At 40.0% G+C, this 21,730-nt stretch overlaps 1 protein-coding gene across 1 annotated transcript in view; it reads right to left on the minus strand.

The window, feature by feature from the left end:
- WDR4 (WD repeat domain 4) overlaps positions 1 to 21,730 on the minus strand; it is a 468,232-nt gene that overhangs the window by 129,607 nt on the left and 316,895 nt on the right. Inside the window, exon 8 of the mRNA XM_044072230.1 lies at positions 18,553 to 18,620. Within this exon, the coding sequence (XP_043928165.1) occupies positions 18,553 to 18,620 (68 nt within the window). The remainder of the gene's footprint in view (positions 1 to 18,552; positions 18,621 to 21,730) is intronic.

Below are 21,730 nucleotides of genomic sequence, written 5' to 3' on the forward strand. Positions count from 1 at the left end.
GGCTTGGAAGGTTTAAAGTTAAGTCATTGTGCCATTTTTCCGTAGGGGGGTGGCTTACTACTCCCTGCTTTGGAAGTGGGAGCCCCCCACTGCTTAGGCCTGTGACTACCTTGAGACTGCAGCCTAGGTGGTCTGCTGTTCCTGGGTTTGTACTGAGAAGGCCTGGAAGAGACAGGAAAGGACCAATTCTTAGAAGGCCAATGCCTGCTAAATCCAGGAGGCTGTACTTGCAGGAAATCTTTAGCAGTTTGGATATATTTAGCTTTTTCCTCACTCTTTTTAAGGACGACTTCTGCTTTTTTGCCAAACAGGTGGTCTTGGTTTAAGGGAGCATCCAGTACTTTGGCTTTAACATGATCTGGAAAATTTTGCTCCTTAAGCCAAGCATGCCTTCTAAGTACAGACCCAGTGACAGCAGCCCTGCAAGATGCTCCTAAAGAGTCAAAACCACATTGCAAAGTATGTTTACCAACTTGTTCAGCCAAATGCATTAAATCCTGTAAATCTTTATTTTCAGCACAGTCAAGAATCAACATAATTTTCTGTTTAAGTAGTCCCATAATATGTTGCTGATACTTTAACATATGAAACTGGCAGTTTAAGGCCCTAATGGCCAAAGTAGCAGAAGTGTATACCTTCTTACCCCATCTGTCCAAGGCCCTGGAATCTCTATCAGAGGGGGTAGGGTTTTTGGCAGTACTAGCTTTAATGCCTTTAGGTCCTTGGGAAATGGCCTCTGGGTCCGCGGTAGGATTCTTGAAGAGGAACTTGTGAGAGTCAGGTACTCTGTAATACCTATCAGGCTTCCTGGGAGCTGGGGGTAAAGTGTCTGAGGCCAGGCTTGATTCCAAGAAGGCATCATCTACAATGTCCAGGACAGGAGGGATAGCTAAAGGCCTGTGTTGAGGGAGGAGTAAGAATTCCCTAAACCTCTTTTTGGAGTCAGAGTAATCCTGGCTTTCCCAACGGAAATGCTCCCTAAGAGTGTGCAAGGTTTCACCAAAAGAAAAATCTTCTGGAGGGGAAGCAGAGGGAATGGAATCCTCTGCATCAGAATCCTCATAGGTAGATAAGGGCAAATCCTGGTAATCAGAAGAAACAGAAATTTCATAATCTTGATAAGAAGAATCAGAAGGAAAATCAGTTCTAGGTCTCAGAGAGAGAAGGCTGGCTTCCCCTAATTAAAGTAATAAGGTTTTCAGCCATTATTTGTTTTTTTAGGCATATGGGCCTGACCATGTGGTTTGGACGTCAGTTTTCTAGTTGTGGGTCGAGTTTTAGATCTTGAAGAAGAAGATGGTGTCGGTTTGAAATGCAAGTCAGCAGGCCAGAATACACCTTCAGAAGCTGGTGCCTGCACAACGGCTCCAGACCCATCCAAGGTAGAGACATCCGCAGGTTCCATAGTCGAAGAAGCATCTTACAGCATACCGGACTCCGAATGGGTCTCAGTAGAGGCCTGCGAATCTGAAGTAGCGGGTATCAGGGGCTGCGAAAGCGCCTCACTCAGTACCGGCGAACTGGTGACTAGCTTAACGGAAGTGTCATCGGCAGCTTTGGACCTATGCGGTCTGTCTCTGTCTTTATCTTTACTTTTTTTTGGAATGTCTGTAGTCGGATGGCTTACCAAAGCCATTTCTGAATAGTTAAACAGAGTACCAAAATAATTTTCTGCAAAAAGAAATGGACGACGAATAGTCCGGGGGTTGAATAAGGCACAAAACCGACAATGAGGGACGTCGTGGTCTGGGCCTAAGCAAGGAATGCAATACGAATGAAAATCTTTATGAGGTATTTGCTTTCCCCAGGTAATACAATTGTTAACTTTTACTGACATCGGTTAACAGCAAGAAAAAGGATCCCCAAAGGGGTACTTAGCTTTTTTTGAAGACTTCGGTTCTGAAACTCGAAAACAAAAATTTCAGGAGTCGGCCGACCAGCACTTGCGGATTGCTTCTGCTTTGGGCACCGCGCAGCAAGAAAGACTGATGTAATGGCGTCAGCTGCATGTTTTATACCCCTGACGTCATGGAAGAAGAGACAGCATCTGACGCAGGAATCAAAGACTTTGGTATTCAGGCTGGCTGAGGGATACCTGCAGGCAGATAACCCAGATGTAATGACTGCAATAGTGAAACACGAAGAACATCATCGCTTTTACCAAAAGGAATGATAATACATTTTTTGCATGGAGTTTAAGGCCATGACTTTGGCACCAATCATTTGTTTGTGTAAGAACCTCCTGTAGGATGTCGACATCCTTTGGAGATTCTATAACCACTCCCAGTTTGTAGTCATCAGCAAATTTTGCCAGCCATAGACCTTTAGTTTTTGTTTGTACTTCAGAGAAATAGATTCCAAACAGTAGAGGTCCCAGGACTGATCCCTGTGGAACACCACTGGTTACAGGTCTGCTGTTGGAGGTGGATTCCCCTCTATTTTGACTATATGAGTTCAATCAGTGAGCCAGTTAGCAACTATCTAATGATATAAGGGTTGATACCTAACTGGGTGAGTTTGTCAATGATGACTGAGTGGGGGATAGCGTCAAACTCCTTGGCCAAGTCCAGGCAGGCTGTATGTACAGATTTCCGTTCGTCCAGGGCCTTGATGTTGGTCTCGAAGTAGTCCAGGAGGTTTAACAGGCATGATCTCCCTATGACAAATCCAAACTGAGTAGGGTCAAGTGTTTGGAGATTACCTACATCTGTTACTAATGTCCATAATTCGCTCCACAACCTTGCAGATAAGGCTAGTCAGACTAATAGATCTATAGTTCCCGGGGTCAGTGGAAGTAGCACCTTTGCGCAAGGGAATAACAGTGTCTGCTTTCCATTTAGCTGGTAAGAAGCCAGTGCTTAGACTATGACTGAATAGAGTAACCAATGGTGTTGCTAATTCATGTCAGAGCCCATGCAGGATGCAGCATGGAATGTTATCAGGTCCCACAGCTGCTTTGTTTTTTGCCTTAAAGACGGCATTTATGACCTGCTCTTTATAGATATAAAGTAGGGGACAGGTGGTAGGGATGTCATTGGGTACGTGTGGTGGAGACAGGGGAGTGAAGTTTTTACAGAACCTGTCAGCCAACAAGTCAGCTGTGTCCACAGGCTTAGTATATGTGGTATCATTAACTACCAGCTCGGCACAAATCTGGGCCTTTCCTTTCAGGTTACGGATGTAACTATAGAATGCTCTGTGGTTGTCCTTTATTGAGGAAGCTAATTTGGACTCACAGTTTGCTTTGGAGGACTTCACAAGAAGTCTTATTTGCTTGTTTAAGTTGAGGAGGGAGTGTTTCCAGTTTAGGAGGGCTTGCTCCCTCTTATTTTTAGACAGCAATTTCTTCCTCTTACTGTAAAGTCTGTTAATGGCAACTGTCCGCCAGGCAGGTTTGCTCTTCCTTGAGGAGCTTGTTTTGGTCCTATCAGGTACAGCCAAGTCAATGCAGGTATACAGGTGTTCGTATACAGCACAGGTGTAGAGCCCAGCATTGTTACCAGTTCCATCTGAGGAGGGAGGTGCAGTGAAGCTACTTATACCATCCCGTAAGAGGTTGTAATCTGCTTTGGAGACGTTTTTTAGTTACGTTGCTGCTGGGGGGGGTAGGTGTGATAGTTACTTCAAATGAGATCGATTTGTGGTCAGATCTCACCAGGGAGGACCTCACAGTGAGGGTGCTACAGTTGTCCGCCATATTGGTAAGCACCAGATCCCAGATGTTGGCACCACTTGTAGGGGTGTCAACCATGTGGTCCAGGGCACTGAAGTTAAAGTCGAGGAACCTTTGGGCAAGTGAGTTTGAACACAAGTAATTTACCCAGTCAATGGATGGATAGTTAAAAGTCACCCAAAACCATGGTGTTTGGATGTATCTTGATAGACTCAAGTAGATCCAAATAGGCAGAGTAGGTTTCCTTATTCATGGAGGAGGTCCAGTAGCTGACAATGACTTGAATAGGTGTCCTACCAACAGTTAATTGCACCTGAAGTGTCTCCAGGGAATCATACTGTTTAACAGATCTGGAGGTACATTTATCTTTAATGAATACTGATACACCGCATTCTTTACTTTTCAAGCATTCAGTTTGAGGTCTGAACATGTGGAAGGAGATGTAACCCGGTGTGGCTGGGGTGCTCTCCACAGCCTTGAACCAGATCTTCATGACTGCACAAATATCTGCATCTTCCAAGGAGGACAGCTTCCAGTGAGTGCAGTTTTGTGTTGAGACTCCTAGCATTTAGCAGCATAACTATGAGGTTGCTTTTAGATGGAGTTTTTATGTTGGGATTTTGTCCCTGAGACACCGCCTAAAAAGGCACTATTGTGGTGGCAAGAGCCTTAGCCAATAGCCAAAATCCCAGGTTTGACAGATGAAGACCATCTCTGGCAGAGCATCCAGATCTGTCGATCATGTCATCTCAGGCTGACAGATAGTGGATCCCCTTAGAATGACACCATAAACTAAGCCAATTATTGAAGTCAATCATTTTCTGTTTGTATTGAGGCATCATGCTAGGTGAAGGTAAAATGTTGCTTAAGGCTAGGAACATACCTGCCTGAGACAAAGTCTGAGAGCTCAGTCATGTCCTCTCTTCATATAGTCCAGAGGTACACCTCAAATCAGTCACACCAACACTGGGTATGATGGAGTCATAACAGTACCTGGTGTTGAGAGACTTGAGTGCATGTGTGATATGGTGTATCCTGGCACCTGACAGACAGCTGACCATGACATTTTCCTTATCCAGCCTGGTGACAGGGACATCAGTGCATCTCACGACGGAATCACCTATGACTAGTATACTTGATTTTGTATTTTGCCTTAAGGGTTTGACCGGTGAGACATTGGTGCGTGAGCTATTATGTGCAATGTGTTCTGCAGGGGCAGTATTATGTGTAGCGTGCTTATGTTTGTGTTTGGGAGGTTTCTGGTGTTTAGGTATGTTTCTGGTGAGGACATCCACATATGTGGGTATGTGTGATGCGGGTCTGGATGAAGTAGGAGGTACGGTGTGCATGCTGGCAACCTGCTCACTGTCATATGTACTGACTGGTGTGTGAGAGAGCATGGATTCAAGGTTCTTAAAATAGTTGCATCTCACATATTGCGTTTGTGTGGCTTAGGAGTAAAGGGTTGTTAGTGAACATGAGGCAGTTTACACTGCCTCAGGATGCCCATGTCGACCAAGCTGGCTGGAGAAACTGTGGGAAATGTTCTGTTCATAGTGATAGGTAAATGTATATGATCAGGAAAAGAGGTCACACTTAGGAGAGGCTAATATGGAGAGGTGTTTTGGTACCTCTGAGGCTAGGCTTAGTGTTTTACCTGACAGTAAAAGCAGGGCCACGAGAAACCTCTGGAGGACCACAAGCAAAGTGCTAAGGGAAAATTTAACAAACAAAATGTTTGCATCTATAACCACCAACGGTAACCATCACTAAATGGCAGTACACAATGGAGCACTATACACAAACAAGTGCAAATGTGGGGCTTAAATAAAACAAGAACATACCCTTTTCAGCTCAAACTAGTCAATAAGAAAGTTATATCTCTCTCAGATGTACTCAAATCATCCTCAATTAGATGGGTCCCAGAAAGCACCCTCCTCACACAATGGTGGCTTGAAGTTGATGCTCTGAAGTTAAAAAAACAGACCCAGAAACAGCAAACTTAGAACTGGGCAGTGCTATAGCTGAACGAATACAGTAAAGTGTGACAAAAAATAGTTCAGACAATTCAGACAGTGGAACGCAAATACAAATTAAAAGTGCAACATTAGAGCAAAACAAGGCACTTAGTTGGAAGCAACAGATGCCTTAGATATTTCAGTACCTCAGTGAAGAGCTGGTTTTACTGCTCAAGTGATACCAAACAGTCTAGATTCAGTGAGTCTGAATCTAACCTATGCAATAAAATGCAGAAGTACTAGAAATTCAAAGTGCATAAAATCACAGTCGCAACAGCAGAAAGCAGTTTAAATAATGCAGCAATTCCCAGCACAGAAGGGTGTAGGCCACACTCCCCCACCACAACAATCTAGAATACAAACACTCCTAATGTAAAACAACTGGTTTTGGTGCACAAGTGTTTAGTCCAAACTAAGACACTTCAGAACAGACACAATAGGCCTTCAACCAGCAATTTCCAGCTAGAAGGGTGTAGGCTATCCTCTCCTGCCACAGGAGTTTAGACCACAAATCCTCCTAATGTAAAGTAACTGGTTTGGAACCCAACTACCTACAAAAGAACTAAAACACTATGAATAACAGGCGCAATAATCCTTCACCAGCAAATCCTAGCTTAAAAGGGTGTAGGCTATACTGTTCTGCCACAAACAGTCCAAGACCACAATCCTCCCAATGTAAGCAAGTGGTTTGGAGCCCAAGTGCTTAAACTTAAGCTTAAGCTTAAACCAGAAGTAATACACTTTCAGAATAACAGACACAATGAACCTTCAACCTTCAATTCCCATCTTAGATGGGTGAAGGCTACACTCTCCTGCCACAAGAGTCTAGACCACCACAAATCTTCCGAATGTAAAATAAATGGTTTGCAACCAAAGTGCTTAAACCGGAACAAAGATGCTTAGAACAGGCACAACAGGCCATCACCAAGCAATTCCCAGCTCAGAAGGGCAGAGGCTACCCTCTCCTCCCACAAGAGTGTAGAGCACAAACCTTCTTAATGTAAAATAAATGGCTTAATGCCCAAGACCTTTAACGAAAACTAAGACACTTAGAGTAACAATTTAATCGGGCTAGTAACAAGCAGTAATAAATGCAGCAGAATAAATACAATTGAACACTAAGAACAAGCAATAAAAGCAAGATAAAGGAGTAATGTAGAGACAGACAAAAAAACAGATGAATAAAGTGTTTTTTTAGTTAAGTAGGAAGGGAGAAAACAGAAGATAATTCAATGTTAAGAAACTAATGGGGTGGGCCTTCCAAAATTATCTCACTGTACACAACACAATGAACTGATGTGATGGGACTGAGAGGAGTCTCCAATATCAAATTTATAGTAGAGATGGGCAACTCAAAAGCCACCAAGTGTTAAGAACACAATTGGGCAGGTGGGTGGGACAAAAAATGGAGACTGAATCAGAATAGAAATAAAGACAAATAAAGAAACCTTGGAACTTAACAATGAGATACATTCACAAAATACAGCTACTGCAGAATACTGTTAAAAACTACAACCTAAGAGCAGCACAGGATTGTTAAATATCACTGAAACAGTTAGAACAAAAAATATATACTTATATCAGCTTTATAAAATTACATCTGCTTTGGATTTCCAAATGGCTTTAGAAGCAGTCATTCTTGTAGCCAGTCACAGCTGAAAGCACAAAATATCAGAAACTTACAGAATTAATTCCTTTATATCACCAGGATGAAAGGCTTTTCTAAAGTTAAACACTCACGGCAATCGGATAGAACCACAGAGCTACTGACCAAGATTTCACACCTAAATAAAAATGGAGACTGAATCAAAACCGAAGTAAAGACAAGAATTCTTAGAACTACACTCTGAGATATGTTCTTTGTTAGCCAACTAGTATTCCTTCTTAGCCTGGTCTGTCTTTTCTATCTCCCACTTTTTCTTGAGCTTTGCATTCACTGATTCTATGCAAGTGCTTTTTCCTCAATAGGAGAAAGTTTACCCGAGTTGCATGCTGGCCACTCTTGTATCTTGTGACTCTCTCTTTCTGATCCATGTGTTGGCTACTATAAAGCCATTTGCCACACAGAAGTCTAGAATGGCCTCTCCGTCTTTATTCCTGCTATCCCACCCATCTGGACCTAGGCAGTCTTCACATCCTGTTCTGCTGTCCTGATTTGTGCATTCAAGTCATCCATCAACACTAGTTCACGTTGTCTTGCTTTATCTAGTAGGTTACACAACTGCTGTCTGAATGCACTTCTTTCCTCACTATCACAACCCTGCTCTGGTGCACAGGTTAAGTTTATGAATAATGCCCTATCATCAGGCTGGAGTCCATGAGTCTATCACTAATTATGTATACATCCCTCACTGCCTTCTAAAGCCACTCTATCACTACAATTCCCACACCACACCATTTTTAGTCTGCCCTCCAACTGAGCAATACACTTTAGATCCCAAGCCAAGAGGTTTTACTGCACTGCCTTTCCATCTTATCTCCTGGATACACAGGATGTCCAGCCTCCTCCTTACCATCATGTTATCCACTTCCAAGCTATGTCCTGTCAGTCAGCCATCACCGAGTGTAGCAATTCTTAGTTCATGTTTGACAGGTTGATTGGTTTTACATCCAGCTTTCGTTCAACAGAGCTATCCCACGCAACCCAAGCTGTGCAAATGGACACCGGACGGCCAGTAGCTTACTGACACAGGGCTGTTGAGCTTTATGGCAGGCACACTCTGGCCAATAGGGGCACATACACCCTTTTCCACCATCAGCATGGGTCCCTGGCATATGTCAGGTCCTCAACCCACTTACCACCAGCAAAAACCCATGCCCATTTGGCAACATTAGTCAACCTGACCGAATCCCCTAGAGACATATTATACACTGTCAAGTGGCTATCTCAGCCACGGTGCGCAGTCTGTGATCCATGTTTTCCTATCTTGAGGATATTGCTACCAAAGTAGATGCCCAAAGCAGTTGGTCTATATGACACTTCCCCCTAAAGGGCACCATGTAGAGTCTATGCTGCTGCCCACAGTTCCATTCCTGTGTGAGTTTGAGATGGAAACACTCAGCATGTTTTGTCGAGATGGGAGGAACCCCACAGAGACACGTGGGGAACATGCAAACTCCAAACAGGCATTGGCTGGAGGTCAGGACTGAATCGTGTACTTTGTGCATGGGAGGCAAAGACTAACCACTATACTTCTATAGTTTCTTCAGTGGTCTTCCACATTTTCAACAGGACTGCTCATTCTGAACATCTGCTCTTCCATTTAAGACAGTTCTTCCTGAATTACTGTTTGGCCCATTAACACAACTCAGGAGTCTATTTTTGCAATTGTTCACTATCAGAGTTCATACAGTTTCTATTTGCCAGCAACACTTGTGAATGTTCTTTTTTTTCTGTAAGTGTTTTGAGATTCCTTCTATACACTTTTCTGATTTCTACCAACTGCTCAGCTTCAGGCTACAGATTTTCATGTGGATTTTTAATTCTTCATTCCAGCCTGTAAATATGCACCTTCTATCAAAGTCATACTTCCATCTCTGAAGAGTTCTTTCCAGCAACTCTTTTACTTTATGTTGATTATCAGGCATCAGCAATGTAACCAAAGACCTGCTTTTTAAACTTCTTTCTGTCCTTTAACTACTGAGTTCGTAACAGGCTTAGTTCCTACAAGGGAATACTCCTATACTACAAAACTGCAATGTGGCAGTCCTCATAGCGACTGCCATTTCTTTGTCATATGAAATACTGTGTAGATGGTTCTTTCTGGTCATCCCTGACCACTTAAATCAACTATGATAGATGTTGATATGTATGAACTCCAACTCACATGCACACATATCTTCTGAATTCAAACAGAACAGCATCACTTATCCCTTATCTCAAAAATACAGAATTGAATGCATTCATTACATTTTTACTTGTTGCATCTGTCAATTTGATTATTTCAAGGCTTCTCTGAACTCTATCAAACCAGAGCCTACTCTTCTCCATAGACTATCTGAAACTGACTGCACTAACATCACTTCCTTTGGATTACTGATAAGTATGCACTATAGATGGTACAACTTTTTACTACTTTCTCTACTGGAATTCCTGGTCACGACTAAAGCAATATATCTTTGGTCTTCCTTAGCACTTTTCTATTCTCTCAAGCATTTCTCTTCTCACTTAACTGGGAACTTTTATTTTGTCACTTGTGAACACTGAGACAACTTATTTAATTCACAACAGAAAAATAAGACTGAATTTCTTTCTTTACTGATAACAAGAAAGATTAGCTTGATCAAACCTTAAGTAAGTGCCAGTAAATCTCTGAAAATCTTTTTACTTTGTCCTTTGCCATAGTTAACTATGGAATTAGCCAAGAATTAGCCAAGCAGTTTCTAGTTCTTTTAACACCGCTTCATAATAGGTATACATATATATATATATATATATATATATATATATATATATATATATATATATATATGGTTTACTATCAAATGTTCGAATGCACTCCGTGCGAACGGCGACCCCATCGACGCGTTTGCGCGAACCGAAACACCGAAACCATTTCGATAGCGAACCGAAACCGCGAAACTCCGACGATCGACATTACCGGCCGCGCAACACCTCCACACCCATGCTACCATGGGTCGGATGGGGGCGAGATTTTGCCGTTCGCACATCTGGGCGTCGGTGTAGTGACGTTCGCAGCAAAACGGGATCGACAATTTGATAGTAAACCTATATATATATATATATATATATATATATATATATGGTTCCCCTTCATATGATTGAATTTCTCTAAACTCGAAAGTCATAAACTCGAAACCAGAATCTCGAATTTAGAGAAACTCGAACATATGAAAGGGACAAAAAAAAAAGTAACACCTTTCAAATGTTTCCGTAAAGGGGCTTTGTCCCCCCCACACCCCCCTACTAAAATATACCTATTCCGAGATCGCACTATAGTGAAGGAAAGGGAAATCTCCCATTCCGCACTATACGCGCAAGCGCAAAACGTAAGATTTTCCATTCCTCCGCTATAGTGCAGTCACGGAACATTCACATTTAAACTGCTAGGGTACAGGGGACCTGGCCTCCTGCAATAAGGTAAGTTAACTTTTTATTTTTTTAAACCCAAGGCTCCCATTCACAATTTCGAGTAAATGGAAGTTCGAGATTCCGGTCTCGAGATTATGAATTTCGAGCTTCCATTCATTCAATCTTGTGAAGGGGAACCATATATACATACACACACACACACACACACACACACACACACACACACACACACACATATACAATATATACATGCATGCGATATACACACACGTATACACACACATGTATGCGTTTGTTTTTATGTATCTAGATGGTAAGTGTCATACCTAACCTGGTCTATATTGCACTTTCAGACCATACTTCGACAGATGAAGTAATATCCTGCAATCCCAGAAGTGTTGTGTGCGTTTCAGAATGCATTTTGTAAGCATCTGTGATCAGTTTCCATCTCAAAGTGATTACAGCTGATTTAACTTATTTGATTTCTAAACACCTTTATAGCTGATTTAATTTGATTTCCAAACACCTTTATTAAATCATCACATTTGAAGAAATGACAAATACAGTATATTAATAGAAAAGAAAAACTATAGTAAAACTTTCCACTTTTATTTTCAGGCAGCATATTTATCTTTGCTTTTTAACAGTTTTCATTTATGCCCAACATTATATAAATTGCACAATTCCTGCCTTCCCTTAAACATCACTCATTCTCCGGAGCATTATTCTGCATATATATCGCTCCAAAAAATTGAATTTCTACATAATTTGCTCCTTCCCTTTTCTAAAGATTCCTACTCCAGTTCTTTAATCTCCAGTATACTACTTCAATTACAGCTGACTTAGATTTGAGATTTTGTTTTTGGTAAATAGACTGGTCTTAACTATTCAGCCATGATTCAAGCCAAACAGAACAAGGTTTACAGTTTTACATCTGGCACATTCACAGTAAATGTGACAAAACTCAGCTGTAAATATATATATATATAAAAAAATGCAATTCCCAATACAACAATATCACCTAACATAGTTAATAAAAAGAGAACCTAGGGTGAGGTGAAGGGGGCAGCTGGTCAAGAAGTAAGACGTTAGTGGAAGAAATAGGCAGTGCCAGTACCACTTCCATACATACGTTTAATGCAAATATAGAAGAGCGTTCTGATACCATACTGCTGCTAAAGCACTTGTTTCAGTTCATGTGTGGTATACTTTCTAGTAAGCTGTTTTCCACAGCATTCAAAGTTTAAAACTTAAAAAAACTTTTTTCCCTTTAGTTCGCTCAACTCAATCCAGAGTTGAGGAGCAGCACAGCACAGAGGACATTGTGCTTCTTAAGAGAAAGATGAGGGTCACCAGGTATAGACCTTTTTTTCCCTCAACTTAAGAGTTGAAGCGCACCAATTCTACTAACAGCAGTGGGTACACTAGATAAGCCAGTTATGGCTCTGCCATAAATATATGCAACCATGACTTTACAAAAATTAGTCAGAGATGTTAATCTTTTACGCTAGAATATTTTAACAATGACTCTGCAACAAATGGGTGACCTGTTTAACTTCTCGTATCAATCCACTACAGCTGACACTTATTTTTGTATCTCAGTATTCTGCAACTGAACTTGACACACAGACAACTGGTCTGTCTCTTGTAGAATCATAGTTCCTATTCCACTAACTGAACCCTACTTATGACACAAACAACTTACTCACATCATGGTACTTCAATACTAGTGCCTCACATATCAAATTCTTGAGTTCAGAAGTCGTTATGTTGACAGTTCTATTTCCAGGATGCATCTTCTTCTAACAAATTTCAGAAGCATAGCTATCACAGCTATGCATGGTACAAACTTTGCTATGTATTGTTTCATTTCCACGAAGGTCAGTAATGTCTAATGGTCTTCTGACTTTAGCATCTATGTAACTGCTAGAACTTTTTCTGGATCAAATTAATGTCTATCTGATGTTAGAATACTGTTCCTGTATTCAGACCTGTCACTTTCCTCACTCTGATTTTTACAGCTGCTGTTACTTTGAAATGATGTTTGTTTGTGTCTTTCGGCTTTTCCTGGTTAGGGGTCGCCACAGCGGAACTCCGGTCCGCTAATGATTGGCAGTAGATTTTTACGTACTGGCTTGCCGGGCCTAACACACAACCTTCAACGAAGGAACACCCATTCACGCATGCTGCCACACAGAAGACGCTCTAACTGAGAATCGAACGGGCAACGTCTAACTGTGAGGCGACAACGCTACCGCAGCACCACCGCTACAGTGAAATTATATTTTCATATATTCATCATTATCAAGTCTACAGTCATGTTGTTCCTCTGTATGACCTCAAATTAACAGATCATTATGTTTATAACGTCTTCCCTGTCTTCAATTACCTGTCAATATTTATTTGAAATGCTTTTGATGCTAATGAAATACTGAATGCAAGCCCAAGAAATCCATACCTTGTTAATGGCACACTGAACGTACACAAATTGAAGCTTGTTTTGCCAAGTGTTATCTGTCAAAGACCATGACTTGCACCCATCACTGAAAACTTGGCAAATGTCACAACTAAGCTTATTTTTCTCAACCGTAAAAATGGCTAATGATTATAATCACTTCATTCAAATCTTGGAGATTAATGCAAATGTGAATTTTGATTTTCTTTACAAGTTTAACAATACTGTTCACACAGTTTGGCTGCAATTGTTTCATAATGACACTCAAGCTTCTCAGTTTTCCTTTCTATTCCAACCACGGGAGCGTACTGGTACAGGAACAGATTGATCTGCATGTGTTCTTCTCCTGGCAAACTTCCTATACCTGTACATAAACACAGTCATGAAACATATCAAAATACTGTGATCTCTCTGTTACTGTATGGTTAAACTTTGCAGTCTTTCATTTTACACCCCGACTATACTTTAAAAATTCCTTGTGTAACACAAGCCAAATGATCTGAAACATTAGGAGAATTAAGTACCACCATCATTTGAAAAAGTTTTTCACTAAATTTCTGAATATACTTCCATCCAACTGGCAGTCATAATAAGTTAATAACATTCACAAGACCTCTCTAATATTTTTGACCCTTAGTGCTTCTTTAAAAACAAAACTGCATTCTGTATCAGTTTAGTTAAAATTCAACATTTGATATTTCTATCAACCTCACAAGGAAATCTGGAAAACTCTGAACAAGGAGGTGAAGCAATTTATATGGGATGGGAAAAAGGTAGGTTTAAATGGGAAAGACTGATTGCCCCAGTAGATCAGGGAAGTCTAGAAATGTCTAATCTCAAAGAAGTCTTAAAAACAATACAACAGAAACTTGTCTATCTTATGGAATTAGCCAAGCAGTTTCTAGTTCTTTTAACATCTCTTCATGCCAACCCAACCGGAAAGGTCTTTGGTTGGATAGAGAAGGAACCCTGGAATATTGAGATCCTACAGAATCATGGACAGCCCTGGAATAAACTCCCAAAGAGCATCATTTTCAGATCTATATCAGGGGGTTTCCTTCAAAATCTGTTAAAAAACGAAGGACTCAAACTCTGCACTGGGAGTCACTACCAATAGAGTTCAAGCTGGGGACAGAGGAGGGCATAAAATGGATTTGGTAGTGAATCTTTGGAAAGAGAAATACAGCCCTTAGATTTTGGGAATAAATACAAAAATATGGAGGGGTGGATTGAGTGTCTGCAAAGCTGACACATGGATCACTACAGTAGGATAGGTTCCTCTATGGAGGGTTACTTTGGAAAAGGTTGTATCAGTGGAAAACTATACTTTGTTGATTACGTCTTGGCAATAAGGTCATCACAGCCAGAGGTAAGGGTGATGTTAAGTAGTGCTTATACAGGATTAATGGTTAACGGAAATTAAAAATCTTTCTGATGCAGACCTAAGGAAACCATGGGAAACCATGTTTAGCAAATCTTTTACTCCTAATGAATGGGGAAAGGTAAGTAAACCACCTAAACAAACCACCAAGTCTAAAAACGTTTCATAATTTTGGGTGAAAGTGCCTTCTTAAATATTTTTATACTCCAGTAAGCTGAATAAGGTATTTATGTCAGCAGATAGTAACTGTTGGCACTGTGATGGAGGAATAAGGGAAACTTTAAATCTTTTGGGATTGTGTAGTAGTGAGAAAAAGTTGACATGCAGGGTCTTAAGTAATTTGATGAATAAGGAGGTAACTTTAACAAGAAAAAATGATGGTTTTAAGTAGGGGAAACTTCAGTCACTCACAGGGTCTTAATTTCCTGATACAGTTAGTCTTATTGGCAGCCAAGAAGGGGATTATCAAGAAAAGGAAAACTAATGAAAAGCCAAACCTAGAAGATTATTTAGAACTTAGAAATTGAGATGCCCATAAAATTAGTAGCAGCCTGTAAAATAAATGGGCAATGTGAATGAATCTATAATAATGTCTGGAATACAATTATATGGATTAGATTGATTTTGTCATGTAGATTGACTGGGTAAAGCTGGCTCCTTTGGGTTGGGAAAAGGAGTTGGGTAGTTTGGGAGGTAATCTGCAGATACTTAAATTAGTTCATAAGTTAATTAAGGTTTAAATGGAAGCATTATCCTCTTTTAGGAGTCTTAATTTGAAAGGATGGTAAGGATATCTGAATGTGCCCTACTTCAACATTATATTTACAATAATCTTGTCAGATACAGAAGATTTGTAAATTAAAACAAAACTATTACAGGGGTCACCATACATCAAGGGGTCCCAATAACTGAAGCAAATGTAAATGATCAAGCTAAAATTATTCCATTTTTGTTTGTAATATTTTGTGAAAGATAGGAATGGTCTGACTAAGTACCTCTGGCATTGGGCTGTGTCTAAATGTAAGACACACTAGTCTGTTACTCTTAACAAGTACTGCAGAAATCATTCAGCCACTGGAAACATAATAAATGTACACCATGCATAGGGTTTGCACAGATGTGGTGTGAGGATTGCTTACTGATTTGTTAATAAAGTTTTTATTAACTACAAAATGAATTTAAGGCTTCTAATGCAGCAAGATACAAGAACAGTGACACAATGTGCTATTTCAAGGCTCAGTTAATTTATACACAGTGAGAAATAAACTAAATTTCTGGATCCAAAGATTATAATGTTTTTCCCAAAAAGATCTTGCAGCAGCAGAAGTCTTGCAGGTTGCAGCTAAGCCAAATTTTCAGTAAGAATTGTATTTCTACATTTTTGAACAAACACTGCTAAAAGCACATACAGGTCTTGACTTCTGCTGATATGCTCCTGTTGTGTTCAGATACATGGGGTCAGAATGGAGAACTGCATCAACACGGCTAACAAATAAGGCAAGGAAGCTGTAGATGCAGTCTAGCCTCATGGAGGTGTATATTAAAACCAAGATTTCTCTAGAAAAAACTGTGAATATGATACGCAAGTCACTCTAGCTAGCTCAACAAAGCTAAAATTATACATATGATGTACACCCCACAACTTTCCTAATCACTCGCACACATACATACATACATATACACACATGTATACACAAATATGTATGTGAATACACACACACACACACACACACACACACACACTATATTGGTGATTACTCTACTCTGAAGTAGGGGACATAATTCAAGGTACCATAACCTCAGACTTACGTACCCTAAATTCATAGCTATACTCTTGCAGTTCTGATGATTACAGGTATGGTCACTGAAACAACAACAAAATGCTAAAAAATATGTCTGTAGAAACTGACATTTGGATAAAAGTCAGTGTAAAATTAAGATAAACTGTGTATGCAAGACTCAAAAAAAAAAAACAATCAAACCAGGAAAGAATAGATAGGTATCCACAAGGAAATTACAGGTTGAACACCAAGGAAGAAAAACTAAAGGACAGATTATCTAAGCAAAGGCAGGGGAAATTAATCCATTCTGGGGGTCGAGAGAGAGAGAAACAGCACATATCTGGACAGTTGAAATAAAACTTGTCACAATGGGGAGGCATACTATTTATGTGTGATCCCCCAACTGCAGTTTGCCAACCATCATTCCTTCTGCAATCAATTGTAGCACAAGTTATGACCCTAACCCCTTCGCCAGTGGGTATGTTATACTTCCCTCTGTTGGCAGGTACATGACAGAAACACCTCATGAAGGCTACTGCACAAACATGTTTTGTAAGATCCAAGTGTAAACTGCCAGCCCATGCCCTGCATCTCTTCTCCAGTATGAACAGGTAATAAATTAGGCTGTATCACCTCTTGTCTCCAAGGACTGGAGGACCAATATCAGCCACTCACTCCCAAACCTTCCAGACCCAGCTTTTCCCCCACTGGCACCACTATTCAAAAGAGATGGACAAATGAAGAAATATATTTAATCAGACACAGCAGTAAAGCAGACATCTGCATCCCAATTCTTGAGCAACTGCAGCAATAAATACGAGTATTCCAAGGTTGAAATGTGAAAGATAGCCATTTAAAAGTACATCAGCTTAAGAAGCCAAAAATAACAGATACTGAACAATGAGCAAGATACATACTAGACTGTTGCACACTATAATTTTACATTAGCTCCTGAAATACTACCATGGCCTGTAAAAAAAGGGAGTATGCTAACTTTAAGAATAGTCCAGCTGACTCTAATTTGCAGAAAACGACATAAGATTTGGGGATTCATTGTGATACAATACAGTTTAGTATGGTAGCCCCTAGGTCTATCAGCAAGTGCAATGCAAACTATTATAACTTTAGAATACTCGGTAGTAACTTCAGATTGCTTAGCCTGTGTAGCACAGACCCAACACAAATTACCTGTATTGTTAGAAAATGATAAACAGACCACTGTTGTGCTTTTTTGGGTTAGGTTCAACATTAACTAAAGGGCACCAGCAACAATTCAAGTGCAACATTTAGCATAGCACAAAACATTTCATAACCTATACAAACATTAAGCAATGTCCATTAGCACAATCTTCATGCAGCCAACCTACAAAATAAATAAATAACTTTAACTGCAATTCTCATTAAGGAAAATTAATAGCTACCACAAGCTTGGCAGTTTCAACAGTAGACTGAAGATGTTAAAAACGTAAAGATTTCTAACCTGGTATTAACTGTTTCATAAAGATACATGCGATCTCAAAGCATGAGGAAAGCAGGACAAACTATAAACTTAAGCCACCTCCCTCCTTACTTTGCAGAAGACCAAATACTGCCCATAATGGAGGCAGGTTCTCTAGAGGTTCCATCAGACTTTGTAACTCTTCAATCTCTAGGTCAAATGTGTTGAGCTGGGTGATCAGCTAACACAAATGACAGGATTTCAACACCAAAAGGATGAAGAGCAATTGAAAACAGATGCAGCTCTCACAGTTCAACCTTAAGTGGGACAGAGACCTTCTTGAACACTCAACAGGAGGCATACCTGAAAATCATAGCCTGAGGTGAAGACTCAAAATATGAACATCCATACATCAACAAAAGCAGTGAACAGAAACCTGTCCAACACTGTGACTGCCAATTTCATGAGGCACAAACGACCATTCCAGGATGAAAATGTCTCTCATTTTAAGCAGCAGACCACTCCTGGGGAAGATATCAAATCTGACATTCCTTTGTTTCTTATAAAATAAAACTAGCATTTTCCCCAATCTGACAGCTTCCATAAACTGAGAAAGTGCCTCTCTTCCAACATATCATGAAACAACGTACTGCTCAGTTTTTCTCATCAGAACTCCCTCTAAAAGAATAATTTCTTCACCAAGCTTCTGTACTCTAAAACAAAACAGTTTGTTACATAACAAGCACGACTTACCAGTCACAAAGAGCTGCAACATAATTCCCATTTTCACAGTATGCGACTGCAGACAGTGCAAGATGTTTCTGAAAACAAAAGGGATAATTTTATAAATGCTATCACTGCAACGTACCATTTTACTACTTTAATAATTCAGTCATTTATTAACTCTTTTTCTGTCAAAGTGTCAGAGGTAACAGACATTAACTCTTGTACAGAACACTGTAAAAGATGCAGTATCTGGATTTATTCAAAGCAGAATACTTAACAGCTATATGACCATTCCTCACACCGAACTGTCTTTGGGATAATCATGATGAACCCAAACAGGTGAAATACTTGCTTAAAGCCATCTTGTATTACCACTATGTTCCCTTTTTGATCTACATACACAATGCCCCTTCACCAGAGTTAGAAAGCACACACGCCCACAAAATCCACACTCCTGACTCTTGAGTGAAGCGAATTATAAACTTGGCGTTTGCTTAACACAAGCCCTGTCTGAAAAGCAACATTTGTACATGATTTCCTACTCCTGGAATGAGGTCTATGCTTGGAAAAGGTATAACCAGGTGGATACTGTAAACAGGTGGCCATAGTGCAAATTCTCACCGTAAACACATTCCTGATGCATGTACTAGAAACAGCCATCAGCTGGTGGAAATTACTTTCACTGTGCTGAATAAGGGCCTACCCAACTTTCAGATAAGATGATGATGCAACTGTCAAACTCAATAGGGTCTGTTTGTACGCTCAACAGCTTTACAAGCATGAGAAAACAGAATTAACAGCTGATCTACTTGGCTATGCTTACAGACCCTCCAGAAGTAGAAAGTGCAGCCTCATTTAAGAATGCTTACTATAACAACAGATCTTTGAACATTTGGTTATACCCACTGTATTTGTTTAATTCCTACCACCAACTCTGCCACAGTCCATATGAAGACCACTGCTGTTCTTAAGCCACCATCCCTTTGAATGTTGGCAACTACGTGAGCCTCTCAAATAAAATGAGTACTGCTACAAGCTTTATTAAGTTGTTCAAGCTGCATGATGTTAGCACAGTGTCTTATGTCCACAGAAGGCTACTCCTTTAACTAGCAACTAAAAGCAGTTGTAAAAAGAAAAAAATAACCTGCAAATATATACCATAAATAAAAAGAAAACTAAATCTTAATCAGAGAATGGTAAGAGAATAGCTTTACTGCTACAGTGATCAATCCTCAAAGATTAAATGCTGTTATTAAAGTATTTTATACATAATTATACTATCTTCCTTGGAGGGGGTCACTGTAGCAGTAAAATGTACAGTTTTTCCCTGTATGCTTTTTTTTTTTTTGCCTCTCCATCTGCCAATCAGCCTTCTCCCTATTAGTCTGGTTCCTTATGTTCCTTTAACACTGACAGCCTGGTCACTGTCCCAAGTGAGCTATCACTGAGAGAAGCCATCATCCATGTAGGTATGAAAACTGTTTTATGCCTTATTATCCACAGACCAGTCTCTTCCACTGCCCACTAAATGGTCTACCAATCTCCCACTTCTTGGTGAAAGCCTGAGGGCCCACAGGACACAGAAGGTTTCACAATCAACTCTCCCCTGCAGTATTAAAGTACCCTACTAGTGGCTTTCAATTTTCTCACAAATTCTAGTCCCCTCTGCAACCCAAAGGCTGACATGGAAGCCATCACACACAAACAAAAGGGCACTTACATTTTGTCACCAATTAATGCCTCTGTGACCAGCATGAAAGTTCACATCATTGTGAGGGGCTAATATGCCCTCTCTGCACTTGTATGTTCCCCACACATATGCAGTCACAAATGTCATCACTAGTGTGGTAGTGCCAAGCCCACATCCATGATCACATGTGACTTTCCAATTCCTGCAAGCTTCTGTTTACTGGTGGAAAGCACAGTTGCAGAGAATCACCACCAGTGAACTGGCATCAGCTGCTCATTCCTGTCCCCTGCTGCCTGTATCCTCTAGAGCCTGAGCCTCTACTCAAACTCAAGACGTCTAGTTTGTAGTGGTCTTTACTCCACTACGCCATAGAATTAAATATAAATTATGAAATAAACAATGAAGGAGACTGAAGGGACCCACAGCAAAGCAGGATCTTTATTAAAAAATTAAGTACTTTCTTCCTGGTATTGTGGACTTCTTCAGAATCTTCTGAAGAAGTCCACAATACTGGGATGAAAGCGCTTCATTTTTAAATAAAGATCGTGGTTTGCTGTGGGTCCCTTCTGTCGCCTTAACTGTTTATTTCTTGGCTGGTTGATGCGTTTTTAATTTTTGTGGTTTTAGTTAAATATAAATTATAATATTTGGGTAGATTCTTAACTAATGCTATCATACCCATGAGAGACGGGTTGTTGCAGGATTCACCTGAAGCACAGCTGTACCAAAACATGTCCTGCTCCTAGACTATGCACCCATCTTATAGTGTTTGATAAAGGTGTAGACAGCAGATTGTGTACATATTATAAAATGCAATGGGTAAATGCATTCCTGAAATATGCTGCTGATGTAGCTGCTTCCAGAGAGGAATAAGTTTTCACTGTGTCTTGAAGATTATTGCATTTGTCAAAGCAAAAGATGATATACACTGAACCAAACTCTTAAAATGAATCTGCGTAATGAGTGAGTGGACTTCTTCCTTTTTTTTGAAAGTAGATTTTTGTCTTTCCTGAAAATCGTTAGTCATCATATGTTACACTTCAGCAGTCTATGAACTTTCAACAGATACAGGCGGTATTCACCTTGACTGCAATGAACACTGGCAAATGACTGGATTAAAAGTCATTGCAGAAACGTTAAGTGATGGTTTAATAAAGATGTTTCTTGTTTAAAAAAAAAGTAGGAATTGAATAATGTATGTAATATTGCTTAGGTTATATGATATATTACAATATACGAATGTTTATGTTAATATGGTTTTACTTTTATATAAATGTAAACTTGCCTATGTCACAAGTGATAATTCAATAAAGTTGTTGAGAAAAAAAGTTATTGCAGAACTCACTTTAGCTTGAAAGACTTGAAAGGTTTTCAATAGCACTCTTTCAGTGTGGAATGCCAAATTATGTGGTTTACACATGAAAACTTTTAACTCTGAAAATCTTTTGCCAAAAGTTGAAGCAGAGAGTACCTTCCACAAAAAGAAGTTATGTCTTACCATAACATTCCATCTGT

This window comes from Protopterus annectens, chromosome 5.part0, assembly GCF_019279795.1.
Source record: "Protopterus annectens isolate FY-2018-M chromosome 5.part0, PAN1.0, whole genome shotgun sequence".
Taxonomy (NCBI): domain Eukaryota; kingdom Metazoa; phylum Chordata; order Ceratodontiformes; family Protopteridae; genus Protopterus; species Protopterus annectens.